Genomic DNA, 25,250 nt, shown 5'->3' with positions numbered 1-25,250 from the left:
TTATAACTAGTAAGATCATCAGAGTTTAAGAAGCTTTTGTCATGGTGTGATCAGTGTACCAAAAATATGATCGGGCCTAAGTTGAACTGTAAGAGGCTCTAAAGGCTGAAAAATACTGGATAAAAATATCAGACAAAACAGGAGGGCAAGGAAAGTTCTCAGATGCTTTCAGTGATGGAAAGTGCAAAACTGAAACTGCTCCCAAGCACTTTGACTTCACCGTTCCCACCCAAAGTAAGTTGACTTCCCACATGCCTGCGTAAAGGATGAGCAGGTCATGGCCCAGGAAGGGACCTATTGCTAAGAGTCATCTCAGTAAGACTGCTGTGGGAGCCCAGCCAGTTTATAAATGGATTTAAGTCTAGGGTTCTCACATCTTCTCTGAGGAGACAGCCCCAAGAGTTACTGTACAGCTCCTATTTCTCCTTCAGCTGCTAGCCTTCATTTCCATATTTCACATCTCTTTAAGTGAGCCCCATCTCTTTGGCATCAAATCCTGCGTTCAACTAATGTTGGCCTCATGAGCATCTGAAGTTTGAGTTATTTTTCTCTTGTTTGTCTTCTTCTGAGTTTAATTGTTTCCTGTATCAGATGGTGGTTTCCACAGATACCTTGGACATCATTTATCTCTCCTTCCTGGACATACAGTTCCTCCCAATGAATTACACAACAATTTGCCATATCTGCTTGAGGCGTTGATTTCTTCTTCCATATCACTGCTACACTGAGCATTTTAACATTTGTTCTAACATGTCATCTTGATAAGCTGCCTTGTTCTCTTTACACAGCTTTCAACTCCACATGATGGAACTCTTATCCAGCCAGTTTTAAATTCAAAAATGGTACATTGCATGTCTATTTTAGGATTTTGTACTGATAATTGTTGGAAACTTTAGCTCAGCTTTTCTGTGCTATGGGTAACTGTTAAACAGAACAGTGTTTTGTTATTTTTGTTCCCCTCCCCCCCGCCCTTGAGAAATGTTATCAAAGAATAAAGTCTGGCAAAGTATTCTCTCTCCTAAATGAGAGCTGAGATAGCAATGACGTTGTTCTTTCAGACAGCTCTAGTGTGAGTTTTCTCTCTTTATCCTGTCTCCACCTTGTCCCAGAGGAAAGTGTTTGTCCTGGATTGCAGAGGTAGATGCCAATGTGAGTCACTGCTTGGTATTTAGTGGTGAGAAATTTAAGCACTATCAGTCTCCCCAAACCCTAACAGAAACAAAGAAAAATCTGGACATGGTGTAAGTTAGTGCTCTCTTGGGTGTATTTTGCTCTTATCAGACTATTCAATGCACAAGTGGGGCTGTTCTGCTGATTCAGCATCACAAGAAATGATGCCAGGGCAGCTCCAGGACACACTTAAGGAATTACAAAGGAGACCATTAGAGTCACAAGTTTTCTCTTTAGCTGATTTATAAATGGATTTGTTTTCTTTCTTGCTCATTTGTCCCAGAGCTGTTAATAAATAACCTTTTCAATGTCCCTGCTCCTGCAGGAGATGAGGAAAATGTGTGCTCATGTGAACTTGCTGCAAGCTCTGCAGCTGGGCTGGAGACCCTGTGGCTGGAAGGTTGGCTCTGGCCTGAGCTTGAGCCATCGAGCCTCCCATCCCAAGCCAGAGGGAGAATGGTGCTGAAAGAGGCTGGGAAACACAGTGGCTCCAGGGAGGCAGCAGACCCGTGGCTCCTTTCCACATGGGCTCAGGATTTCTGGAAAGAAGGGTGGGCTGCTGTGACTGTCCCCCTGTACCCATGTTTCCTTATCCAAAATATTTCATGTTGGTATTTTGAAATATTTGAGGCAAGAATAGTGGGAGAGGGAAGATTAATGGAGACACGCAAACTGAAGGCCAAACTATGGCTTGATTATAAATGGGTTTCTTTTCCTGCACCTAATTCTTCTCTCAGGATTCACTGCACATGCCATTAATAAGTAATCTGAACTTTAGAGATTAATAGCATCCTGTGCCAGCCCATTCATCCAGCAAAACTCCTTAAACTCCTTTGCTGTTTTGTTACATGCCAGCATGAGGCTCCATCCTTTTCAAAGTGCTCCTTTGACCATGGAAATTTTGATTCATAATTACCTTATTACCTTTGTAACTTCCAAGAAGTATTTCTTCTCTTACGCTCAGGAACTTTGTCAAGGCCTGTGTCCTGCAATAGCCTTTGATCCCATGTTCCTTACCATCGGTTGTCGCTAAAAATACCACAGGGTAATTTGTTTCCTGCTATTTGAAATGGAAATTGTAGCAGCATGAGGAACAGAGAATTATATTCATGCCAAATATCATGAGCTCAATTCTCCTCATGCTTTGTGGGAATCCTAGTTATTGAAGCTGACCTCTGAGAAATCAGTATCTTTTTCCACAAGGCCTAGATAGTAGATGTGCTCCTCAGCAAGAGAAAGAAACTATTCCAGCTGTTCCTTGTCCTGTGCTCTGCAATGAGGAATGGAGATCCCAGTGCTGACAGCTGGAGGTAACGGGGTGAGTTGGGAAGTGTTTTAGCAAAGTGCTATCTTTTTTATGCATGCAGCTCTAGCCCTGGCCTGCTGAAAGGAGGCTGCTACCCTGCCTGGATAGCCAGGGGTCTTTGCTTCGTCTGCTAGGATTAGTTGCAAAGGGAAGGTGCCTACAGTGTTCCCTGCTGCAAACGGATGCTATGCATGTTAAGGGAGGAAAAACTCACTGGGTACCTTATAGGACTGAGAAATGCTTATCTAAGGCAGCAGATAGTTTTGCTGGAAAGCACAGTATTAAGGCGTGGCACAACCTGGGTACAGGCATAATCCCAGGCACAGTTAGGCACTGCAGCTTATGCACTCACATATAGGACTGCTGTGGAATGGGCATCACTCCCAGGGGCCTTGCCACTGGCTCTGCTGATGCTGCATCAGCTTGGAACAATGTTTGTGTGTCTGTAATCAGTCTCCAATGGTTTTTGGTCCTGAATGGGAAGTGAAACTTCAGGAGAAATGCTGATTGCGTTTCTGTGCAGAAATCGTCAGGCAGCACAGGCAGCAGCTCCACTTGCTGATATTTGGCACTTTGGGCAGCTGTGCAGTTTATTTTGGAAAGCAGGGAAGTGAGCCCCTGAAAGTTGTGATGTTATTCAACATGTGAGGTGATCCCAGGAATCTACAGAGAAAAACATCCTTGAGGTGTGGTGAGAGGCTTGGTGGCCTCAGCCCTTCAAGGCAGGAAAGTTTGTCAGTGGAGAGGGCATGCAGGAAAATTGGTGACTGTTGGGGTTGTATTTTGACACCACTGGGAGTCAAAGCGTGCTAGGTGCAGAGCATGCTGTGGGTGACGGGGTGCTTGGATCTCTGTCCTCTGCAGTCATTCCCCATCAGAACCTCCTGTGGGGCGTTGCAGCATTTACAAAGCTCAGGACTTTCTGTTCTCCAGGAAGTTTCTGAACTTGCTGGCCTAACATGGATGTTGAAGGGGGGAGTGGTTGTTCTGGAGGCTGTTTCCTCTCTTTTTTTCATGATAACTTGTACATCCCCCCCATGTGTGGGTGGTTAGTGGGACACAGGAAAGGGTGGGCCGTACTGGGTTGGTGATGTGACTCACACATCACCCATATTCCAGTGTAAGCAGTGGTCCTGCTGGCCTCAATGACAATAAATAGTTGTACACAATAGCTGCCGGGGGTTGAAGTGGGTGCAAGAGACCAAAGCAACTGCAGGTCAGTGCCCATCATCAGCCAGGATGCTGGAGACAGAGAAGGGCATGGCTCTCTACATAGGGACAAGAAAAGCTGATATGATGGTGGATTTTAGAGAAAGACAAAGTAATTTCTCAGAACAGAGAATTTGCACTACATTATTTCCAGCTCAAGAGAAATGTACACTGACCCCAGTCTCAAGAGAAAAAGGGGAATTTCTATGAGAGTTTTGAATTATTATAAAAGTAATGCACACTTATTCTGTGTCAGCAATGTTTTGTAGCTCTTAAAAGAAGAAACATCACAAAATAAAAATACTTGAGTTGAATTAGCAGAGTATTTCAAATGTGGAAATAGGAGTGCTAATAAGAAGTAGCCCGTTCTCTTCTTATTTCGTTCCAAAAAAAGCCATAATCCAACTGTTGAAAGTTATGTTAATTTGAAAATTATAAAATCTCCTAAAGATGCATATTCAGAGGCAAAAAAAAAAAAAAAAGGAAGAAAAAACTAGTGCAAATTTAAAGTTGGAAAGTGTAAAAGATGGTCAAAAGATGCATAAGGAAAAAATCATGGCCAGAGAGTTAAGAAGAGAAAGAAGAATGTAAAGATCTTGAGCACAAGTGGAAGCCTGGCAGAACTGTTGGGCCATTGCAAGTCTGTGTATTCAAACTGTCAATAATGACAAAGCTGAAAGGTGTCAGTGCTTGATGCATCTTTTTTTTTTTTTTTCCTCCAAGAAAAGACAAACAACTGCCTTCGCATCATGTGATAGTCAAGCATATTCAAGCAATAATTTAGCTGGTAAGCCGGGGAGGAGGGGAAGCCCTCCCTTGAGCTCACTGGATGTTTTCTGATGAAACTTCAAGCTTTGTGGGTAATGGCAATAAATCTTCTACAGTTAAAATATAGCTTTGATGGCTAGTAGCAAATTAATACCAGAGATTTCCTGACAGGAAACTGATGTAACGGATAACAGTTCTGTCTTCTGATTTGAAAAACCTCTTTGATGTGAGAATCGTAAAGAAATGAGTACAAGTAAGATAGAGGTTTAGAAGTCCAGTAAAGAGCATAGAAATGTGAAAAATAACCACCTAAAGGTCATTGTGTCTGCAGCATCCTGCCACTTGCTGGTTGTATTTAAGAATATTGAGTATCTGGGTCTGACTGCTGTGGTGCAAATCAGAAAAATATCCTCCTGCAGAGGGATTATTTAATGAGCGGGCATTGGGAAGAGTTGTGGGGCCAGTGTGTAACACCAGGGAGGTGGGCTGTGAGGCCAAGGTGGGAGGGGGTGTGAGTGCCCTGCAGAGAGCCAGGGAGGCTGAGCACCAGCCCCAGCTCTGTGCCATGGGAAGGTCTCTGACAGGGGAACCTGCTTGGTGCACGGGTGAATGGGGCACTTGTTGGTGTGGCAGTCTGGGCCACTGGGGCTCATGGCCAGAACTCCTGGAAACCACCTCTCAGCAGAAACTCTACACCACAGGGCCACAAAGCCCCTCTGTGCTGTGGGCAGCTGTGCAGCAGAGAGAAGGGCCTGTGTGCTGCCTGCTCCTTTGTATCCATCCCTTGCTCCTATTGCTCCGCTTTCGCTGCCCGCAGCACCCAGCAGCTCTCCAGGATTTCCACATGCTTTTCTTTTTTCCCAGAAAAGAGAGCTCATTCAATGCATCTTGTGCAATTTCCCAGGGTTATATCCCAGCCACAACACTAAAAGCAGCAAAAGGATGAGGTACTCCCACACCAGGCAGTGTTGCACACATGGATAGCACACAGCAGGGTGGTTGCTGTGGCTGAATTATGTCTGAACAAAACCTGGAGCTTTGTTGGGCAAAGGAGGGAGCACCTTTGTACAACTGCATCTGTATCCCAAAGGGAGAGCATATGCACTGTATTGGCTTTGCTGACAGCGTGGCTTATGAGTGCATTGTCCCTCTTTTGCTGACTCACCTCCTCCTGAGCCAAGGAAATGGAACTGAGAGAAAATCCAGGAGCCACCCTCATCCTGAGGTGGGATTGGCTACACCAGTGCTGGCAGATAGAAATGTCACTTGTCTGAAGACAACTAATGAGCCTTCTTTACTCTTCTTTTTTCTTTTTTTCTTTTTTTTTTTTTTTTTTGGCAAACTTAACAATTCCAGTTCCTTCAGTCTTTCCTCACAGGTCAAGCTTTTAGGCTTGAGATCTTTCTCATTCTCTTCTGGAATTTCTCCAGGTAGTCTACATCTCTCCTGAAAGGCAGTGTCCAAAACTGGTCACAGAACCTCACAGGATGATTTACCAGCTTTAGATTGAGGGAAAGCTTACTATAAATTGCTATAGCTGCAATAACATTTTCTCTGGAAAAGCTACTTAACAGATTGCTCACCACACTGTCTTTCGGTGATGCCTCTTACCTAACTGTCATACTTGCTTTTGTCCTTAAATGAGTTAGATGTTTTCACCAAGCTCTCACCTATTTGTCAAACTTATTTTCAATTCCAGTCCTATGTGTCAGTGTGCTTTGCTCTCAGATTGGTGTTATCTCAGATACAGGCACACTATTTATCTTCAAGCTCACTAATGCACAGGTATGTGTGCACATGGGACAGTTCAAGCTGCCAAGCTGTTAAGCCTAAATTCATAAGAGTCTGTGGGGTTTGAGACATGTAGGGATTCATGATTTCAGTATCAAATGTCTCTGCGAGACAGCATCCAAAAAACTCATTATAATGCTTGGATTATCAGTTTCACTGACACTTCAATGTTTGTACTTCAACACTTACAAGTATTTCATCTGGAAAAATACGTAAATGTGTATTTATTATTCTACACAGCACTACAAGGAGGGGCAGAGATCACACCAATATTTAGGCCACAGTCTTTGCCATATGAATAATTAGGACTTGGAACAAACAGAGTCTCCCACACTGTTCTGTGTAACAGTTGTAAAAAGTGATGCAAAATCCTGGTGTGTAGCTGGAATTCCAATTTCAACATGCTGAATGTCTTGTCCGGATATTTTGAAATAAAGCCCCTTAAACCAAAGCCATTGACTTACTGTATATGTGCTTGTATGTGAATTCTAAGACAAACCTGAGCCTCTTGATAGCCTAAGAAAAGACTTTTTCAATATGCTGGCCTGAAACAGGTGGTTTACATTATTTTGCTGCAAAGTCTTTCCAGGTAACTTGGATACAAGCATGTTTAAATGGAAAAGGCAGATGAAGAATGAGTAAGAAGTCAGTTGGGAACAGGGAAAAATTCATAAAAGGGTTGATAAATGAAGCAGTGTGGCTCTTATGAGTGTTTATGCACTCAGAGTTTTGGTTGTGAGTCTGAAGGCAGGAGTGCCTTTTGGGTAATGTGCATCAAACCCTGAACCCTGCAAGTTCAGCAGCCTTACAGAGTAATCAGAACTTCATGACTACTGAAATCACATTTTCACTCACCAGGAGGATGATGTGTGTGTCTCCTCTCCAGGCTGAACGGCAGCACTGACTGCTCCCATGCCCTTTCCCTACAATTGCTGCCAGCAGAACTCCACAAACTCCTGTGGTTAGAAAATGTGCACAGACTGCATTGCCAGAGTTCCTCTCTCCTGGGTGGGTTTGCTGAGATTGTATGAGAGGTTCTGGGTTGACTTAGCACAGCCTGTGATGGTGGATGACCATGTTTCTGAGGTAGTGCAAGTGCCCACCTCACTTCATTTAGGCTGGGACTGTAACATCTCCTGTGGAATGGGTTCACTGCTGTGCAAGGCCAGTCTCTTTGCAGCTTTGGTCAGAATGCTCAAGAAAAATATAAACAAATAATTCTACAAGCAGGGAAGTGATGCTGGACTCTTCAGGTAGACAGAAAATTCTGGAAAAGACAAAAATCCAGAAAGGATTATTTCTTACAAATTGACTGAGAGTAAATTCTCTTAGGACTGGGCATTGCAGAAGCTGTGAGATAAAAGTGGAAGACAGAGAGAATAGACTAACAATAAATAAATTAAGGTTGAAAATGGGAATGTTTATGACCATACAGAGGAGTGCTGAGAGGACAAAGGTGGCGGTGGGAGCTGTCTCTGTCAGTGTGGCACTTGTGCAGTGGAAGAGGGATGGCCTTGCAGTACAACCTCTTGGGATCCCTTCTGTAACAAACTGAGCATGAACGTCCCAATGAAAGACCAAACATCAGCTTTATCTGATGTGCAAAATCAAGGCTTACAAAAATATTTGTATTTATTAGATAGAGATGATGGGTCACAGCGAGATTGTCTGAACCAAGCATGGATTTGGTGTATGCACAGTATCTTTTCTTTTCTGCTTGACATTCCTAATATCACTCCTTAAATAAGCCTTACTCTCTGCTTACTGCATGTCTAAAAGCAGCTGGTTGCCTGATTCCTTTTAACTTTTGTTACCAAGGTCTTTTGTGAGAAGGGAGTTGAGGGTGGGCAGCCTTGGCTGTGAGTGACATCTCCTGGCACACAGAGGTGCCAGTGACTTAGTGTAGTGTTGGCTGGAGGGGTCATTTCTTATTTGTCTTGAGCTTTGGATGACACAAGAGTCAAATCTGCGTCCTTGCCTTCACAAAGAGCTGCCTCCCACACTGATGCGATCCTTCCTGGTTATTCACTAAGAGCAACAGACTTTCCACAGCAAAATTGCTGCTACCTGGAGTAATGGACAACATCCTCCCAGTTCTCTGTCTTGGAGACAGAAAGGATGTTAGAACTGGGGATTTTTTGGGCCATCACTGGATGGAACCAGTGGTAGCCCCCACAGAAAAAGCAAAGAGACCAAAACTGGAAACAGACAGAGATTCCTGAGCAGCTGGGCTGTGCTCCAGCATCTGGAGAGTGCTCAGTGCCTGCACAGCCGGGCAGAGCTCCAGCAAAAAGCAACTCTGAGCTCTGAGAGGAGAAAAGCAGCATCATTTCTATGCCTACTTATGGCCCTACAGGATGTTTTAGTCACTGCACACAGTGGGCAGTATGAGAGAAAGAGCAAAGATCTGTCTCTGCTTGGATTCTGACTGGGCACAGGGACAGGAGATTGTGTCTGCTTAATCTTTAGCTGAGGAAAACTGCTAGTGGAAGGGAAATCCTGGGGCCTGGCAATCAGTCAAGTATTGCTCCACTTGGTGGACACTGGGGAGTGTTTGCATGGCATTCAGCAGTGTGAATGCGAAATTCAAAGGAACTGGAAAGCTGGAATAACTTGATTCTTTAAGTTCCCTGAAGAACCTGCAATTACATCTAGAGCTGATGGCGGTAACCAAGTGCACAGAAAAGGGAACTTATTAAAATACCTCACCTTTCTGAAGAAACAGCAAGTGAATTTGAACTACATTGAATTTAGGTAGATTTGCAGTGCTGTTTTTTGGTTTGGTTTTTGTTTGGATATTATAAAATAAGTTTGTCTTTTTTAAACAAATTGTCAAGTATTCAAGTCTGAACACTTTGAGTGCCCTTTGGAAGGTTATTACTTTGTTACACTACCTTCTGGATTATGCTTATCACCTTGTACCTTTTCTTGTATGGAACATTTCAATAAAATGCTCCTTGGCAGCATTAGAGTTCACAGAGGTGGATGGTCTGGTATGGGATACAGCGGTGAAGTGGCCTATCTACAAACCCCAGAGTCCTGAAGAGTGTTTATGATACTGAACTAAAATTCTGGCAAAAGTCATAGTCAGGGTTAAGAAAATAATGTGCCTTGGCAAAAAAAAAATTACTAATCTCAGGCTACAGGTGGGATGCAGAGAATTATCATTAGGCCTCTGCCTTCAGACAAGGGATTTCTAGCTCATAATTGGAATGGTCCATTACAGTGAGAACAATGTTCCTGCTTTGCTGACAGTTTCAGAGTGTGGTTGCTGAAAAGATACAGCAGTCTGACAATACCCATCAGGACAGGAAACCTGAAGATCTCAGAACTTGTGCAAAATCACACACCCTTCACTCCTATGACAGCATACACATAACAACTTTGTTCAGGGTTGCCTCTAGGCACGATCTCAGAGTAAGGGTGCCAATAATTATATGAATGTGCTCTACAACTCTCAGCAGCAGTTTCAGTTTTCAGGCACGCTGACTTCATATCTTGACTGTGCAGCTAATTTTACATTATAGCATCTGCTTCAATTCATTTTTTCTAGGGTTAAAATAATTTTAGTTCAACAGACATGCTCAGTGCTGTCACAACCTGAGCCAACTACTCTCTCCAATAAGAAGGAAGGTCTCCCAGCCATCATGCTCTGCTGTTTCTAATCATTTCAAGCCCTGAGTTCTGGGCGTTTTTGAGTAGAGTTGGATAAAATACATTCTTACTTCCTACTGTCTGGTATGTGCACTAGACTCTTTTTTTAAGCTGCATTCTTGGAGATATTGGCAAGCATGCCGAGCCTCTAACAGGCACTCACAAAGTGAGAGCATTACAAGCTTCCAAATTTCACAGTTAAGCTCCACAGATTTACACATGAGAGGGAGCCCAGAGCTCCAGGTCAGTGTTACATTCCCAATGTGCCTGTCTGCAGCGTCTTCTAAGTGAGCTCTCCTGACACTTTTAGGTTCCATTTTCTCTAAGAAGGTAAGAAGCTGTTGCTTGCCTATAGTTAGAGATTTCCAAAGGTATGTTGCTTCTTTTCACTTGGGCTAACTTCTGAGAATAACTTGAGGATTTAGGGTCATTTGTAAGATCGGGTAACACTATATAGTTCTGTAAGCTGGGACCACCTCTCACACAAAGCCAGAGGACTTAGAAGCTGACCCTGATCAGAACTTGAATGTTTTTCATATTTGCATGAATGACATGAAGTTCCAGGATGGATTTTGGAACATTGATCTGTGTCTGGACGTCTGGAGACCTCTGGAGACAAGTCATGCAGGTGGCAGAGCAGGTTCAGTCACCTTCTCAGAGTGTGACAACAGTTGATGTGGTTGCCTGCACTGAGGTATTGCCATCCTGAATGACCTGGAATGTACTTCTAAACATCTCCTGAAGTGTTTGTGTATAAGGAGAAGAGAAACTATTTCCCATGCGAGTCAGATGATCAGTGCTTTTGAGTAGGGAGCATCACTGTTAGTGCAAATGGATTTCATGTCATTGTGTGAGCACATATGTCTCCTGGAGCTATTTGTTTGTTGTAAGTGTTGAATTTACCTCAAAGTTATAAGTCTGGAAAATACACTGATACCGTTTTTAGAGCTCCATGTAGTAAGATGGTATTTTATTAAACAAAACTGGCCAAGTCTAAGTTGTGAAATGAGGTTTTGGCTGTGGGATACATGAAGGATTATCCAAAGCAGAAAAATGTGAAAGACAGCATCGTATTGGCCACTAGCAAGTGCAAGTATATGTATATTGGTTCTGAAAGCTCAAATGACGTATTGGTTGTGAATGATTTTCATCAGCCATAAGTGGCCTTTTTTTACAGAATTATATTGCTAACCATGTATATTAAAGCACAAAAACCTTAATTTGTCACATATGTTATCCCAGATATGCCTGTAACATTTAAGGAATCAGAGTGATAGAAATTCTGCAAAGTGTGGGATTTATAACCATAGTGTGCCAATTCTGCAAAGGCTATTCATAACCTGTTGGGCAAAGGCAGATACTTCACAGGGAAAAGGGACTACAGGAACATGCCAAAAGACGTGCCTTTGGGGTGTGAGGAAAATGGGCTACTGGGATACTAATATCCTTTTTCTGCTCTAGTCACAGGTACCAAACCAAAGATGTCCTCAACAAGAACGATTCTACTCATCCTGGGATTCCTCTCTACTTTGGCTGTAATTGCTTTAATTGCTGTAGCAGTGACCCAAAACCAGCCACTTCCGAAGAATATTAAGGTATTACAAGCTCATACCCTTAGAGGAAAACAAGCTTGGGGAGGTTAGTTGTCCATAGTGCCCACAGACATGTCACTGCCCTTGCTGGCTCTGGCTAACCTCTTTTTCTGGCTTCATGCACCTCAACATCTTGTTTTACATCTTTGTGGTAAAACCAGTTACAGCTTCACAGGGAATCATCTCTTAAGTAACCAGTCCCAGATTTGGGGGTTCTCTGTTCCTGTTTCCTTTGACAGGAGTTTTGCACTGAAGCTCTGCTGAGAAGAGCAATGACTGACATTCCCACAGCTGCCAGACAGATGGGCTGTGTGTGTCTGGTCCCCCCTGTGTGGAGGCCAGCACACACCAGGTCTGGTTTGGTGCCTCAGGTGTGATTTGGGCTCTCTTTTTCCCACAGTATGGGATTGTGCTGGATGCAGGATCATCCCACACCAACCTCTACGTGTACGAGTGGCCAGCAGAGAAGGAGAACGACACTGGGGTGGTGCAGCAGGTGGAGGTGTGTAAAGTTGAAGGTAAGAGGAGAAAAAGGAGCTGGGGAAGGGGCATAGGATGAAGAAGAGATAATATAATAAAAGGGTGATGGAGGAGAAATCTAGAGGAAGAGGCCAATAGTAGAAACAGTATATGTATAATGTATGATAATGTGAGATAATGTATATCTCACTGCTTCCCATGGGGAGTTGTATGTGCCTGACCTTCCTGGGGAGAAAAATGGATCCACTTTTTCCTTTGTTTTCAGGATGCTTGGAATTAATTGCTTTTTGGAAAGAACTACACCAAAGAATGTACTTAAATAAGTAAAATGTCTGCGTGCAGTCTTGCTGAAGTGCTGATGAACGCAATGAGAGGGGAGAGCGTGGTTTGCTCTTTTTCAAGGCTTCTGTGCAAGCAATGCACAAGGCTTGTGGCTCAAGGTTGCTCAGTTTATGTGTGTCATGGCACTTTTTTATTCTATTTAATTTCTGGGTAGATTCTGTATGGTTTAGGAAGGCATAAATGAAGCCCAGAGGTACACACAACAAGGAACAGCACAGACCACCATGGATCACTGTATTCTGAGGTGCTATCAGACCCGCCTGGGGTCTTTTCAGACCTCTGCAGTGCAGAAGAGAGCCCTACTGTTATCAAGCTGCTGTGATAGCGGCTCAGTGCTGCAGCACCCCATGTCACAAGCTGCACACTTAGCATACAGCAAGCTGGAGCAAATGGGGCTTTCCTGCTGCCATGCAGGCACTGGTCCTGGGGCAGTCCAGGGAACCAGGGGACACATGGCAGAGAGGGACAATGATTTTTTCCTTGGGTTAACATAAGACACAATAGCTGCAAAACACCCAGTGTTGTAGTGTGAGTATAAAGTACACAAACAGATGACAGCATCTGCCTCCAGAGGAGCCAGCACAGAAGGGTCAGGGATTTTCAGGCACAAATCCAGGGTACACCCAGGCAGACTCAGAGAAGAGACTGCAGATGTTCAGGGCATGCTAAAGATACGGTTTATCTCAGCCCTCATTGCTAGTTCAGTGCCTGCTTTGCAGAGAAAGCGTGGCAGATGCTGGGCACTGTGACTACCCACTACATGCACTGGACTTAGCTGGTGCTGTCGGATTTCTAAAGCTCCTCAGGAATGGGGTGGTTGGATCTGATTCTGCTGCCTGTGACATAGTTTAACACACCCGCTCATGACAGCATTCTGGGGTTATGCTTGGAGTCTGAACAATGAAGTGTCTTTACTTCTTGCAGGCCCTGGGATCTCAGGTTACTCCCATGCCACAGAGAAGGCAGGTCCCTCTCTGGCACAGTGCCTACAACAAGCAAAAGAGGTGATTCCCTCAGCACAGCACAAAGAGACACCCGTCTACCTCGGAGCAACTGCTGGCATGCGGCTCCTCAGGTACTGCAAGGCCTGTGCCCTTCTCCTGCAGCACTGCACCTGGGATTGCCAAGGATGTGCAGTGGGGGGCTCTAGGGAACAGTCCTTGGACATACTGCCAGTTCACACTGTGCCCAGACACTCTCCTGTGCTGCTGACCTCCCCGAGCCCCAAGTCCCCTGGACTTGTCCGTTGCTTCCCCACTCACTCCAACCCTCCATCATCTCCTGCATCCACATGCAGCACAGAGACACCAGGAGATCAGCAGTGCCCAAGCTGATTCCTGGACATCCCTACAATTAAGAGATGTTTAAACATCCCCACAGTCTAGTATTAGGCCTAATCCTGGGTTTTTGAGCCCAAACATGTTGCAACTCCCCACAGAAGGCCATCAGAGGCTAAGGTAGTTTTATAATCATATCCTCCTTTAATTACAATTTGTGATTTTCATGAGGGTGACCCAGACCTCCTGGCTAGGACAGGGAACTGATCTTAGGTATATATTGCCTGGGAAATCTTCCTGGGGATATTTTCTGGATTTCTTCTCTAATGGTGACAGTAAAGAGCGAGAGGAGTCTCCACAGTGCAATTCCTATCAGGACACATGCTACAGAACAAGAGCTCTGGTCTCTGCTCCAAGTATCTACCACTCTCAGGTGCAGGGTCTGTAGGTGTCAGAGCTGGTGGCAGCTGTGCTGTCAAGGTGTGACAGGGAGGACCATGGCCAGCTAGAGCTGGATGGCTCATATGAATGACCAGTCTCCTATCATTGACGCTTGGCAGGGAGTTGCAGCCTGCCTACTCAGAATAAAGCACCTAGAGAGCTGTCAGCCAGAGTTACTCCATCCTTTCTTCCATTCATCCAGGTGGCAGAATAAAGATGCATCTGACAAAGTCTTGTCCTCAGTAGAAAACACACTACGCTCAGCTCCCTTCAACTTCCAGGGTGCCAGAATCATCACTGGTGAAGAAGAAGGAGCCTATGGATGGATCACCATTAACTACCTTCTGGGCAATTTCAAGCAGGTAGTATATCTATAGCAAGTACATTTGAATCATTGGCTTGCAGCACTTTGTAAGTCCTGCCTTGCAAGTGTCACAGGGACTCTCTTTCTTCCCTTGCAAGCCATTTACCAAGGATCAGGAAGCTGCGCATCTTGCCTCAGCAGCTGCTATGAATACATCCTGATACTTAGTGGTATCAGGATGCACCACTGTAGTCAGGCTTCAAGCACTGAAATAAAACACCAGCATCTTCAATAATTTTGCTTGGGTACAGCATCCTTCTCACTTCCTGATCTAAAATATTTCTGTTTCTGAAAAGTTTGACTATGGTTCTTTCCTGTTGAGCTTATAAATCTTCTGAGAGCTGAAACAGTAAGTGGAACATTTTTTTCTCATAACAATGGTATTGGATTTCATATTCTACACCCTCTTGCAAACACTTGGACATGGTCCATCTTCTGTATTTACAGGTTTGCATTTTTCTTACGTCTTGTTCCATCTCTCATCTCATGCCCCCTCCAGGACTTTCCATGTTTCCTGTGTTCTGTGCTCCTGCTTCTCTCCTCATAGTTCTTTCTCTTTTTCATTTCTCCAAAATAAATCTTCTCCATGCCCAATAGATCTGGTTTGCTTTGATTTTTGGTTTTTTTTTTTTTCCCCAAGTCTGGCTGGAAAAAGCTTCTGTATACCTTGAGATCCTTAAGTGAGACATCAGGAGCACTAGACCTTGGAGGAGCCTCCACACAGATTACCTTTGTATCAAAGGACCTCTCCTCTGAGTCCCCAGAGAACCAGCTCTACTTCCGTCTCTATGGCAAGGATTACCAAGTGTACACGCACAGCTTTCTCTGCTATGGGAAGGACCAGGCTCTGCAACAGAAACTGGCCTGGGACCTACAGGCAAGTACATCTACCTGTTGCTACCTGTATTTGAACGATCCTGGATCCTCCCAGCTTTGGGATACTGGTGCTGTAAAAGTTGCTGTGTCCCAGCTCACATCTTAGTCTGGATTAGGGAAATGTCATTGTTCTCCATACAGACTGGGCATCGGGTGCCCAAAGAGGTGACAGTCAATACTTTCAAAAGTGCTACCAATTTGAGATGCCTTGATTCTTCGGCATGGGATAGCAAGAGAACTGCATTTAACTGAAGTACTCAGGGGAGGTGACATTTTGCCATCTCTGAGAAACTCAAATCAACTGCACAGCTTCACAAACTGTGACTTAAAATTATTTGCCAGGGTCCCACAGGGAGGCTGGGCAGTACCCACATCTTCCCCTGCACAGCCAGTGCCTTAAGCCATCCTTATCCCTTTGACCTGATATGTGCACCTGGATGAAATGTACTGTGACAAGTGCTGCCCTTCCTTGTGGTTCTTTCCCAGGGTTATTCTAGAGCAAAGTGTAACAGCTTGGATTGATTTTTATTTTCAGACCATGGAGAGCAGCAGTCTCCCCGACCCATGCTTTCACAAGGGTTATGAGAGGACTATAAATATTAGTGACTTCTTCAAAAACCCTTGCACATCAGACAAGAAGAAGCAATTACCTTTCAGCGAGCTGTACATAAAGGGAGAGGGGAACTATCAAAAGTGCCGAGAAAACATCCAGAAACTCTTCAACAAGAGCAATTGTCCTTTCTCCAGTTGCTCCTTCAATGGGATATACCTACCTCCATTACAAGGGGACTTTGGGGTGAGTCTTCACTCATTCTTCAACTCTCTGTAATCCAGAATGTCAGAAGAGCAGAAATTCAGAGTAATGCTAAAGTGCATTCTTCATGACTGAGGCAGGAGATGGTTTACAAGATGGCTTTTGGGACATATAACTACAAAAGTAGTGCTGCACTTGCTGTGAGGACAGACATGTTAAGAGCTACCCCAGTAAATACTGGCTTAACAGTACTGCACTGTTCCCATTCTAACCCATCTCCTTGGGGTGCTCTGGTTACTCACTTTTTAAGTTGTCCTTCCTGATGTCCAGCACCAGAGGCAGGAGAGCCTGCTGCAGGCAGGAACACTGCTCCTGCAAACCTTTTCTCCTGAGGTCAGTGGTGGTACCAGATCTGAAATTCACCCAGCAGTGTCTGAGTGCTACTGAAACCAGTCAGCTCACCTATCTGCTTCCCAGATATGATGAGGAGACAGTGCATGCTCTGAACACACATATGTGACACCATGCTGACCATCAGTCCCAGAGCTGCAAGAGCTGCTCAGTGATTGTGAACTTTTCCAGGGAACTGCTATTACAATTTTGCCCTGTTCCTGAGCTGCCTCCTACCTATCAGCGACTGGCCATGGTCAGAGATGGTGTTTCTGGACCTTGGATTATATGGTGGTGCTCTGTACAATCCTTTCAGACCAAAACCTGTGCTCTTTAAGGTGATATTGGTTGCACACTCATCTCATTCAGTTGCCAAAATGGGATCATGGTTGTGATGGCAATCACAGAAGTTCTGTAGGATATCACAATTCCCACATCCATCTCTCAGCAGCTCTGAACCGTATGTCTCAAAATGGCATCACTCTTGAAAACATTCCTGCTCTTGTGTGTATGATGTTGCTTCTTGTATTTCTCTATAAATAAACTCATTTTCTTTTGTGGTCTAGTCAGATTAAAAGAATCTTTCTCCTTCAGGCTTTTTCTGCTTTCTATTTTGTGATGAACTTTTTGAACCTGACCAGTGAACCAAACCCCCTTGCCCTGAACAAAGTGACCAGCACCATTGAGAGCTTCTGTGCCCGGCCTTGGCAAGAGGTGAGCCGTGCTTGCTGCAGTAGACTGGGGCAGCTGATACTTTTCTGTAGGATAAATGGCTGGGGTTAATTTCCAGAGCAAGATGGGGAAGATCCCCCCAGCACCTGCAGTGCATGCTCAGGCACAAGCTGGAGCAGGGGGAAGGTGTGTTTAACAGCCTGGTGATTGCCTTCTCCCCTAGGTGAAGACAGCATACCACCACATCAAAGAAAAGTACCTGAGTGAATATTGCTTCTCTGGAGCCTACATCCTCTCTCTCCTGGAGAACGGCTATGAGTTCACTGAAAATAACTGGCAAAGGATCCACTTCCTTGGAAAGGTGTGTTTCGTGGTGGGGAAGGCTCTACCCCAGCAGTTCTCTTCAGCCTCTGCCACACAGCCTGGCCCTCTATCCCCAGGGGTGCCACTGCTCAGGAAATGCCATAGGCAGCCCCCCAGCACTGACTCTGCTTTTCTGTTTCAGATTGGCAGCAGCGATGCAGGTTGGACCCTGGGCTACATGCTGAACCTGACCAACATGATCCCTGCAGAGGAGCCAGCCAGGCCCCCCCTCTCCCACGGCAGCTATGTGGGGCTGATGGTGCTGTGCTCCCTTGTGCTGGTGTCTGTGCTCCTGTTTGCCTGGCTTCTCTTCCACAAGCCCAAGTGCCTGCAGAAGGGGATTGTTTAGGAAGAACCTGAAGGGGAGAGGAGCCATGTCATCCTGGCTGCTCAGGGCTAGGAGACCCCAGCAGAGCAGGCTGTACTGCAGAGTCCCTCTCACTGAAGCTACTGACTGTACAACAAGGGCATTTGTTTCTACTGAATTACACTTGCACTGACAGATGTTGGAACATCAGGCTCGCCACCTTCTCTGCCAAGGACAGACAAGCTCACGTCCCCTCCTTGAATGGGTTGTACTTTCATTCAATGAAACTTTGCTGCTTGTTGGTTTCTGCCTTGTGCACAGCATTATAAAGAGAAAAGTGGCAGCAATCTTTGGGAGCCAGTGCTCCTTCAAGGGTTATCTCAGGGTCACACATCCCACTGAGCTCTTGGGAGCTATCACATACAGGGTGATCCTGCTCCTTCTCCACTGAAACTGTTCCCAAGAGCCCTTTCCACACCAGCACACCTCTGCTCACCTCCCTGCACCCTGAGCTCTCACAGCCCTACAGCTGGCTACAGCTCTTGCACCTGGTTGCCCCTGAAGGTGGGTCAGGCTCCCAAATGCCACTCCGGGAAAAGAAGGGATGAGAATGAAGAAACTGAGCATGCTTGTGGTTATCAGCCCTTAGTGGGGCTCTGTCAGCTGTCAGCTCCTTTTGCAGGTGGCAAAATGCCTTTTTCCCACGTCTTCCTGATGTTGTTGCTGGACCAAAGCTGGCTCACTGTTGTACTGAGCCATTCTCACGTCCCTAAGGTACATCAAGCCACAAGTTCCCAGCCAGGCATTGCTGCTTTTTGGAGGAAGAGCTTGTATTGGCCCAGGTTCCTTGGCCAGTAGTGATTGTTTATGCCTGCAGGGGCTCTGGTGTGATCAGTGTGCCCTCAGGTATAGAACCACTAAAGCAATCCAGGGTCACTGTGCTGACAACACAGCAGCCTCCAATCTAGGGAAAGTGTTTATTAATTCATGTTCCTGTAGACAGCTGGCAGCAGTTAACCAGCATGAGTATGCACAGATTTAACCACTCTTTCCACCAGCAAAATTAGTGAAGATTTGTCTTGCTTTTCCTCATGGCACAGGCTTATCCTATGGCCGTAAGACCCAGGGCTTATGAGCGCAGATACTGCAGCCCATCTTCTAGCACACAACCCAGACAATGCCACTGATTGAGTGTATGAATTGTTTTCTTCCATTTTTCCATTTCTTGGTCCAGAAAAAAAGAGAGGTAAGTCAGAAATCCATTTTTGTAAAAACACTCAGAAACCACTGGTGCCTGTCTACCTCCCACAAAATCTCAGAAATCTCTTCTCCTAATGACCTGTAAATGTGGAAGCAAAAAGGAAGCAGCTATTGTAAAGAGGAAGGCATAGCATACACACACCTGTTTCCCTGAGCAGAGGTGTAGGCAGTGTGGAGGGGGTCAGGATGTGCAACCCCAATAATGCCTTCTCCTTTAGGCAAGCACAGACACAGAGCTCCCAGTCTGTCCTTCTGCATAGTCCAGCCTGGAAATCACCCAGTTATTTCTACTTCACATCTGGTAGTAGAAGCCCTAAAATATTGAAGGACCTAAAGGTAAGGGAAAAATCTACCATGTCCTAAGAGCTCTGGGAAGATCATTGCTTTTCAAAAAATCTGTGTCCTACTTTTGCTCTGAATTAGCTGGCTTCAGCTTCTGCTGGATCTTGTTCTGCCCATTTCCAAAAGACTGAATAACTCTGCTATTAAAATCCCTTTTTCCTTGATGGTGCTTGCAAGTTGTCATTATATCATATTAAATAGATTGATTTTCAATCTCTAACGTGGTCTCTGCTGACCTTACTTGCAGCTCTCAAGTCCACTTCTTTTTAAAGTTTTACATCTTTCAGAAATTTGGACACCAAAGTTTTCAGCAGGCAGTAGAGTCACTAGTAGTGTATATATATGGGTTTGATCTATGCTCTAAGTTCCCCATTCATATATCTCTGGTCCAGGTCTGTTCATTTAACAGAAAGTTTTTAGGCTTTTGAGTCCAGCTGGACTATTGCAACTTGGTCTTTTTTCCTGGTCATTGCATTTCAGAACAGCCTTTGTCTCAAATCCTACATCACTGTCTCTCAATATGAGACATTTTTCCTTCTGTGTGGCTCCACTGAAACACATTGCCCCAAGCAGATTATCCAGTTCAATCTGCAAATGACCCTTCACCATCTGTGAGTCCCTTGACCAGTTTTTGTTTATCTGCAAATACACTGCGATGTTGGAATTCAGCCAGGGATGCAGTCTTCCTTCTGTTGTTTGCAGCAAAGATAGGTAGATGAGAGATGAACAGCAGGTTTTGGCCATGGCTGGAAGGCATGCAGGAGAAATGTGTGACCAGAGCTGCATCTGCTGCCCAGACAGCCTCATTTGCAACACAGCCCATCGTGTGCCGCCTTCCTTGCATCCAGAGCCTCTGTAGCAGAGAAGATGCCCTGGAGAAGCTCCCCGGGTGAGCTGGTGCATCTGTCCTTCCCATGAACAGCACAGAAACTTGCAGAGTGGCAATTCCTCTCCTGAGACCTCCTGGGGGATCTGGCAGCTGCTCAGTTGTGTCCATGATGAGAATTGGCAGATCCAATAGGACGTGTCAGAAATTGATGCAAAAACTTCATGTGGAAGTTGGTGTGGAAACAAAGCTTGCGCCAGTCTGCTCTTCTTGTCCCTGCTAAGGATTTATGTCAAAGGAAAATGTCGAATATCTGGGAGAAGAGCTTTTACAATGTTACAATGTATCTTCATTGCAAGTCCCCTAGTATTAATATTGTTAGCTCCAGATTCTGGAGCCAGGTGAGCAGCTGGCATCTTGACTTGCTCCTCCTGTCTTAATTTTCTCATGTTTTGGTCTGAGTTTTGGGGTTTTTTAAAGCTTTATATGTGACTTGAGTGCAACCTAAAGGGCCCAAACTAAAAGAAATGCAAAATATGTTACAGTATTTTTAAACTTTATGACCTTTAGACCCCATTCATAAATCAATCTCTCCAGGCTAAGAACTTCTAAGCTGACAACATGCCAGTTGAGCAGCCTGAAGCTCCAGGAATTGATTGACTGAAGGCATCCTGTCAGGGTGAGACCACTGCATGTCACTACCTGGTAGTGAACACTCACTGAACAGCCTATGATTGTTTTCTCTCCATTTCTCCTGTTATTGCAGGACTTTATTCATGAAGGCTACGCAAGTCCCTTGGTCAAAGAGTTCAAGTTTATGAGCATTCATTTCTTTGCTTCTGTGTTGCATCTGATCCAGCTGTATTCAACTCAAATGTGTGTTCCAGAGCCATCCAACATGTACGTGAAGACCATTAATGATAGTGGAGGGAGTTTCCAAATATGCCAGTAATAGCGTATCATTTCTCTTATTAATACAGTTTATGTGCCTCACTGATAATTATCTGTGCCTTATTTCTAATTTGGTATCTTCTGGCTTTAATTTCTAGACACTTCCTGCTTTGCCATTTTGCTTTTTTTTTTTTTCTGGGTAAAGCATCTTTTAATATCACATGTTCTTGTCTATCACATATTTACTCAGTATTCAGCTCTACTGTTCTGCCAGGACTTTAGACCTTGGCCTCTTCTGAAGAAGGAGCTCTCCTGGGTTCCTATGAAGCTCTGAGACGTGCTGCAGCAAGGTGGGCACAGTCTCTCTGGTTTGGGATCCAATGTTGAGTGGTCCATTTCTGGGGAGGTTCCTTGCAGAGGAATTTGATAGCTTTGCAGGGTGCAAGAGCAGCCTGATCTCGCAGGGACTGATGACCTCTATGAGCTCTGCCATATTCAGCCAAGTGTCAAGGGTGGGGCAAAGCTATCAGAACTGGTCAGAAGGGAGAGCCTGGGTACCTGCAGAACCCTCACCTCTTGCAGGAGAACTGTTGCCCACCATAGGCTCTAAGTACCTTTCACTCTAGTCCCTGATAAAGCTGCCTCTCCTCTGTGCACAGGCTACAGCTAATTTCTCCAGCTCTACAACACAGCACAGTGGGGCCTCCACTTGGAAGAAAGCTCTCAGAAGTGGGGCCATCACCTCTGCACTGGAAGGCTGACTTGAAATCTTGGCACTGGCCAGGGTTTTCCAGTTTCTCCCAGAGCAGCTCTGGGCCGGATGTGTGCCCCTTCGTTCTCCACCCCAATTCTTCCCATGCTCTGTGCCAGGCAGGATGTGCAGGCTCTGCAGGGCTGCCAGCTTTGTTTAGGAGGGACTGGGGAGGGCACACTGCGGATAACAGTCCCTGCCACCCAGGCCATGTGTTTTCTTTCCGTGGCCCAACCCTGAAGAAATGGATCATTGTTTTGATGCACACACAAGCCTCTGTATGCTTATCATAATAAAGACTTCTGAACTGATGCCAGAAAAGTTTTCATGCTGTTTTCCAGAAGATGGGAGTTTGCCAGCAGTGGAATGGAGCTTCTGGCACTAAACATGGAAAAGTCCTGAGATGTGATTTCCTCTGTTGCCAGTTCCTTGATGGTCTCCTGGGTCAGCTCTGAAGTTCCTGGCGGATGGGTAGCATCCCCTCCTGGTAGAGAAAGGCACTGTGTTTTTTCCCAGGCTCTGGGCACCTCACATAGGTTACCCCACTCCTGGGAAGGCTGCTAGTGCCCAAACCACATCTTTCTTCACCTTAGCTTCATCCTGACTTCCTCAAAGCAGTTTGTACTCCCAAGCTGTGAACTGGACAGAAGTAGTCCGCTGTTCTCATTTTCCCTCTCCCTCCCCCAGGCAGTCCCACTGGCATCATGCTGGCACTGCAGCCCACCTTCCCAGCCCCCCAAACAGGTGGAGGACAGTGGCCCTGTGCCCTCTGCTCACAAGGCTGTGTGTCTCTCTGTGCAGCCACCGCCAGAGCTCTGCCAAGGCAAACAAAGCTTGTCATAGTTGTTATTTTTCTTTCAGCATGCACTCCCCACAGTTCGCTCATTCTTATGGCTATTAGCTTGAACTTTCCTCAAATTTTCCAATCTCCCTCTGTTAACAATATGGCCAGAACTAAAGTGAACCCGTCAGATGGAGTCTTTCCATGGCCAGTTCCAGTGGAATCAGCTCCTGGCTGCCTGTGCCCATCAGCAATGCAACAGTGGGGGGACAGGGCTTGCATTCACATTCCTCTCACTCCCACCACAGTGGTACAGAGCATTCCTGTTCCCCTTCTTTCTCCCACTGCCTCAAGGTCTCTCCATTTTTGAACATCTGGGTGGGGGGTGGGGGAGTGTATGATCCATCCCAGATGTATTAGCTGTATTTTCCAAATGAAGTCTTTATTTACTTCCTTCACTGTTTCTAAGTTCTAACCTCTTCTATTGTTTGTTTCTGCTTTCATTAGTGTTTCCAAACATGTCCAAATTTATTATCAGATTGAAGATCCATTAGGTTGTGGTTTTCCTAGAATGTGTAAAGGCCATGCTAGGTCAGACCAAACATTGGCACTGTCTCCAGCTGTGTGGTGGGCGAGGATTTAGAGGGATAGATGGGGAAACAGCATAATCATTTTCTTCTACCCATCAGGGGCTTAGGAAATTTGTGATCAAATGATTGCTTCAAGTTCTGATAACTGTGGGTGCCCCTGTTCTCTATGAATTCATCTTATCCTCTTTTGCACTCACTTAACTTTCAGCTTTGATGATGTAATTTCATGGTGTCTTTTATGCAAAACTATTTCCTTTTGTATGCTTTAAACCTGCTGCCTGATAACAGGCTGCCTCCATCCCTGTGCTATGGATAACGCTGACTAACTCTCCAGACCTGGTGGTGTGTGAGATGTGTTCTCCACCCACATGAGACTTTGCCCATGGCTCCTTTTTAGGCTCTAATGCTCTGGCATTTCTTTTTTTACTGTTGTTCCTCACATCAGTGTTGCTTGCCTCCATAGGAAAGTGAGAGCTTTCCTCATGTGTCCTTTGGCAGCACTGCAATTCCAACTCTGCCACTGCTGTCCCAGGCTACTGAAAGCAGCCTAGGAAGGGAAAGGGGAGGGTGAAACTGGCCAAACACGGGGCTTGTGCTATTTTACTATAGCCCTGCCTAGCATTTCTGGCTGCCAAGTAACACTGGGTAGTGCTGGAAACCTGCCCACGACTCTTTCACATGGCCTTCGCTGCTGAAGCCTGGGGAAAGAGCAGCTCCACAGGAACCCAGCAGCCCTGAGAACAGGGATGTGAAGGAGCTGAAGGTATTTCCCACTGCTTTGCAAAATACCACCAGACATGTCTTGCTGTAGAGACAAGAACTGTCCTACCATACCCATGCTCACCCTGCCATAGCTTCAGCTACTTTGCCTTGGTTTCTGGCATATGCTGGGAGAGGCTATCACCTCCAGCGCTGGCTCTTGTTACCTGGATACAGGTGGGTGCGATGCCATTCCTGCTCCTGAACCTTTCAGACTGGCTGACAAGCAGGGATGTGGGGGAATTAAGCTTAACTAGGAGAAGGCATTAATATGGTTACTGCTAGCTCTTTATACATATAACATTTTTCTTTTTCTGTTCATGTCTTCAAAAGGATATTTTTTCAAAAACGGGTTAAGAGGGAACTGTGCAGATGGGGCAGAAGACCAAGAAGAGAAAGTGTCAAGATAGAAAGGACCACTATGATGGTGCTGGGGCAGAAGGATGTTGGATATGGGAAAGTCTGAGTAAGCCAAGTCACAAGCAGGCAATCCGTGTGCCTTGACCACCAGCCTGTACTGTTTGCATCAGAGGCTATCAACAGCAGCTAGAGGCTATAAACAGGGACTCCATGGTTTTACAACTGTTCTTCATGGAAAACTGAGGTAGAAAGACAGCAGCCCAAGCAGATGTGGAGAACAGGTAGGAGAGCACTGAGAGAGAATGCTTTGCTGGGTGAAACAACCCTTGACACAGAAACTAGATTAATGCAGCGCAGATCCACTGCAAGGCTGAAGGGAAAGCAAATGTTTGGCATGGCACTGAGTATCCTGGGAAGCCCATGACTGATGGCCAGAGGAGCTCCTCTCTAGCACGGCCTGGATAAAGCAGAATAGCATGCTCATGTTACCAAAGGGAGCCTTTCTCTTGGCCTGTCCAGCCCTGATGGTAAATTTTTCAGCTGTTTATGCTCGTGTTTGCGCTCTGTGTCAGGGTTGTCCTAGTAAATACTTCTGTCAGAGCCACTAGGCTGCTGGAGTTTCTGGAAGACTGCAAAGCAAGGCTGCCTCTGGCAGTGGTGAGGCGTCTGCTGCCCACTGGAATAAGCGTGGCAGAGTGGTGGTGAGGAACCAGATCCGCCTATATCCAGAAACAGTTTGCAGCCCTTTGTCAGCAGACAGCAGGACACTCATTTGTCTTTACTCAGTTAAGCAATGTCCCGCTGCCCAGTGCCTGACAGAGCTCTTTCTCATGCCTTCTTCCAGAGCAGGGCGGGGTGATACCAGGCTTTCGAGCGGAGCTCTCCGTGATGGTTCCTGCTCAACAGACAACTCCTGCACCACATCGCACGCCGC

The 25,250-nt window shown here is 45.6% G+C and overlaps 1 protein-coding gene across 5 annotated transcripts in view; it reads left to right on the top strand.

Moving 5' to 3' along the window:
- The window catches only part of ENTPD1 (ectonucleoside triphosphate diphosphohydrolase 1), a 31,440-nt gene extending 9,303 nt beyond the window's left edge, over positions 1–22,137 (top strand). For 2 of the 5 annotated variants that reach the window (XM_066191147.1, XM_066191143.1), the window contains 10 exons: positions 11,360–11,493; positions 11,891–12,008; positions 13,237–13,387; positions 14,233–14,392; positions 15,035–15,271; positions 15,806–16,066; positions 17,009–17,128; positions 17,310–17,447; positions 17,592–21,084; positions 21,326–22,137. In XM_066191147.1, coding sequence (XP_066047244.1) covers positions 11,380–11,493; positions 11,891–12,008; positions 13,237–13,387; positions 14,233–14,392; positions 15,035–15,271; positions 15,806–16,066; positions 17,009–17,128; positions 17,310–17,447; positions 17,592–17,798 — 1,506 coding nt within the window. In that variant the 5' untranslated portion in view covers positions 11,360–11,379 and the 3' untranslated portion in view covers positions 17,799–21,084; positions 21,326–22,137. The remainder of the gene's footprint in view (positions 1–11,359; positions 11,494–11,890; positions 12,009–13,236; positions 13,388–14,232; positions 14,393–15,034; positions 15,272–15,805; positions 16,067–17,008; positions 17,129–17,309; positions 17,448–17,591; positions 21,085–21,325) is intronic. The other 3 variants (XM_066191146.1, XM_066191145.1, XM_066191144.1) reach the window with 3 other exon arrangements.
- The last annotated feature ends 3,113 nt before the right edge of the window (positions 22,138–25,250 follow it).

This window comes from Chamaea fasciata, unplaced genomic scaffold, assembly GCF_029207755.1.
Source record: "Chamaea fasciata isolate MVZ Bird 193981 ecotype frontalis unplaced genomic scaffold, bChaFas1.0.hap1 SCAF_9, whole genome shotgun sequence".
Taxonomy (NCBI): Eukaryota; Metazoa; Chordata; class Aves; order Passeriformes; family Sylviidae; genus Chamaea; species Chamaea fasciata.
Note: the sequence above shows the minus strand (reverse complement) of the source record. Positions and strands in the feature narration are given on the sequence as shown.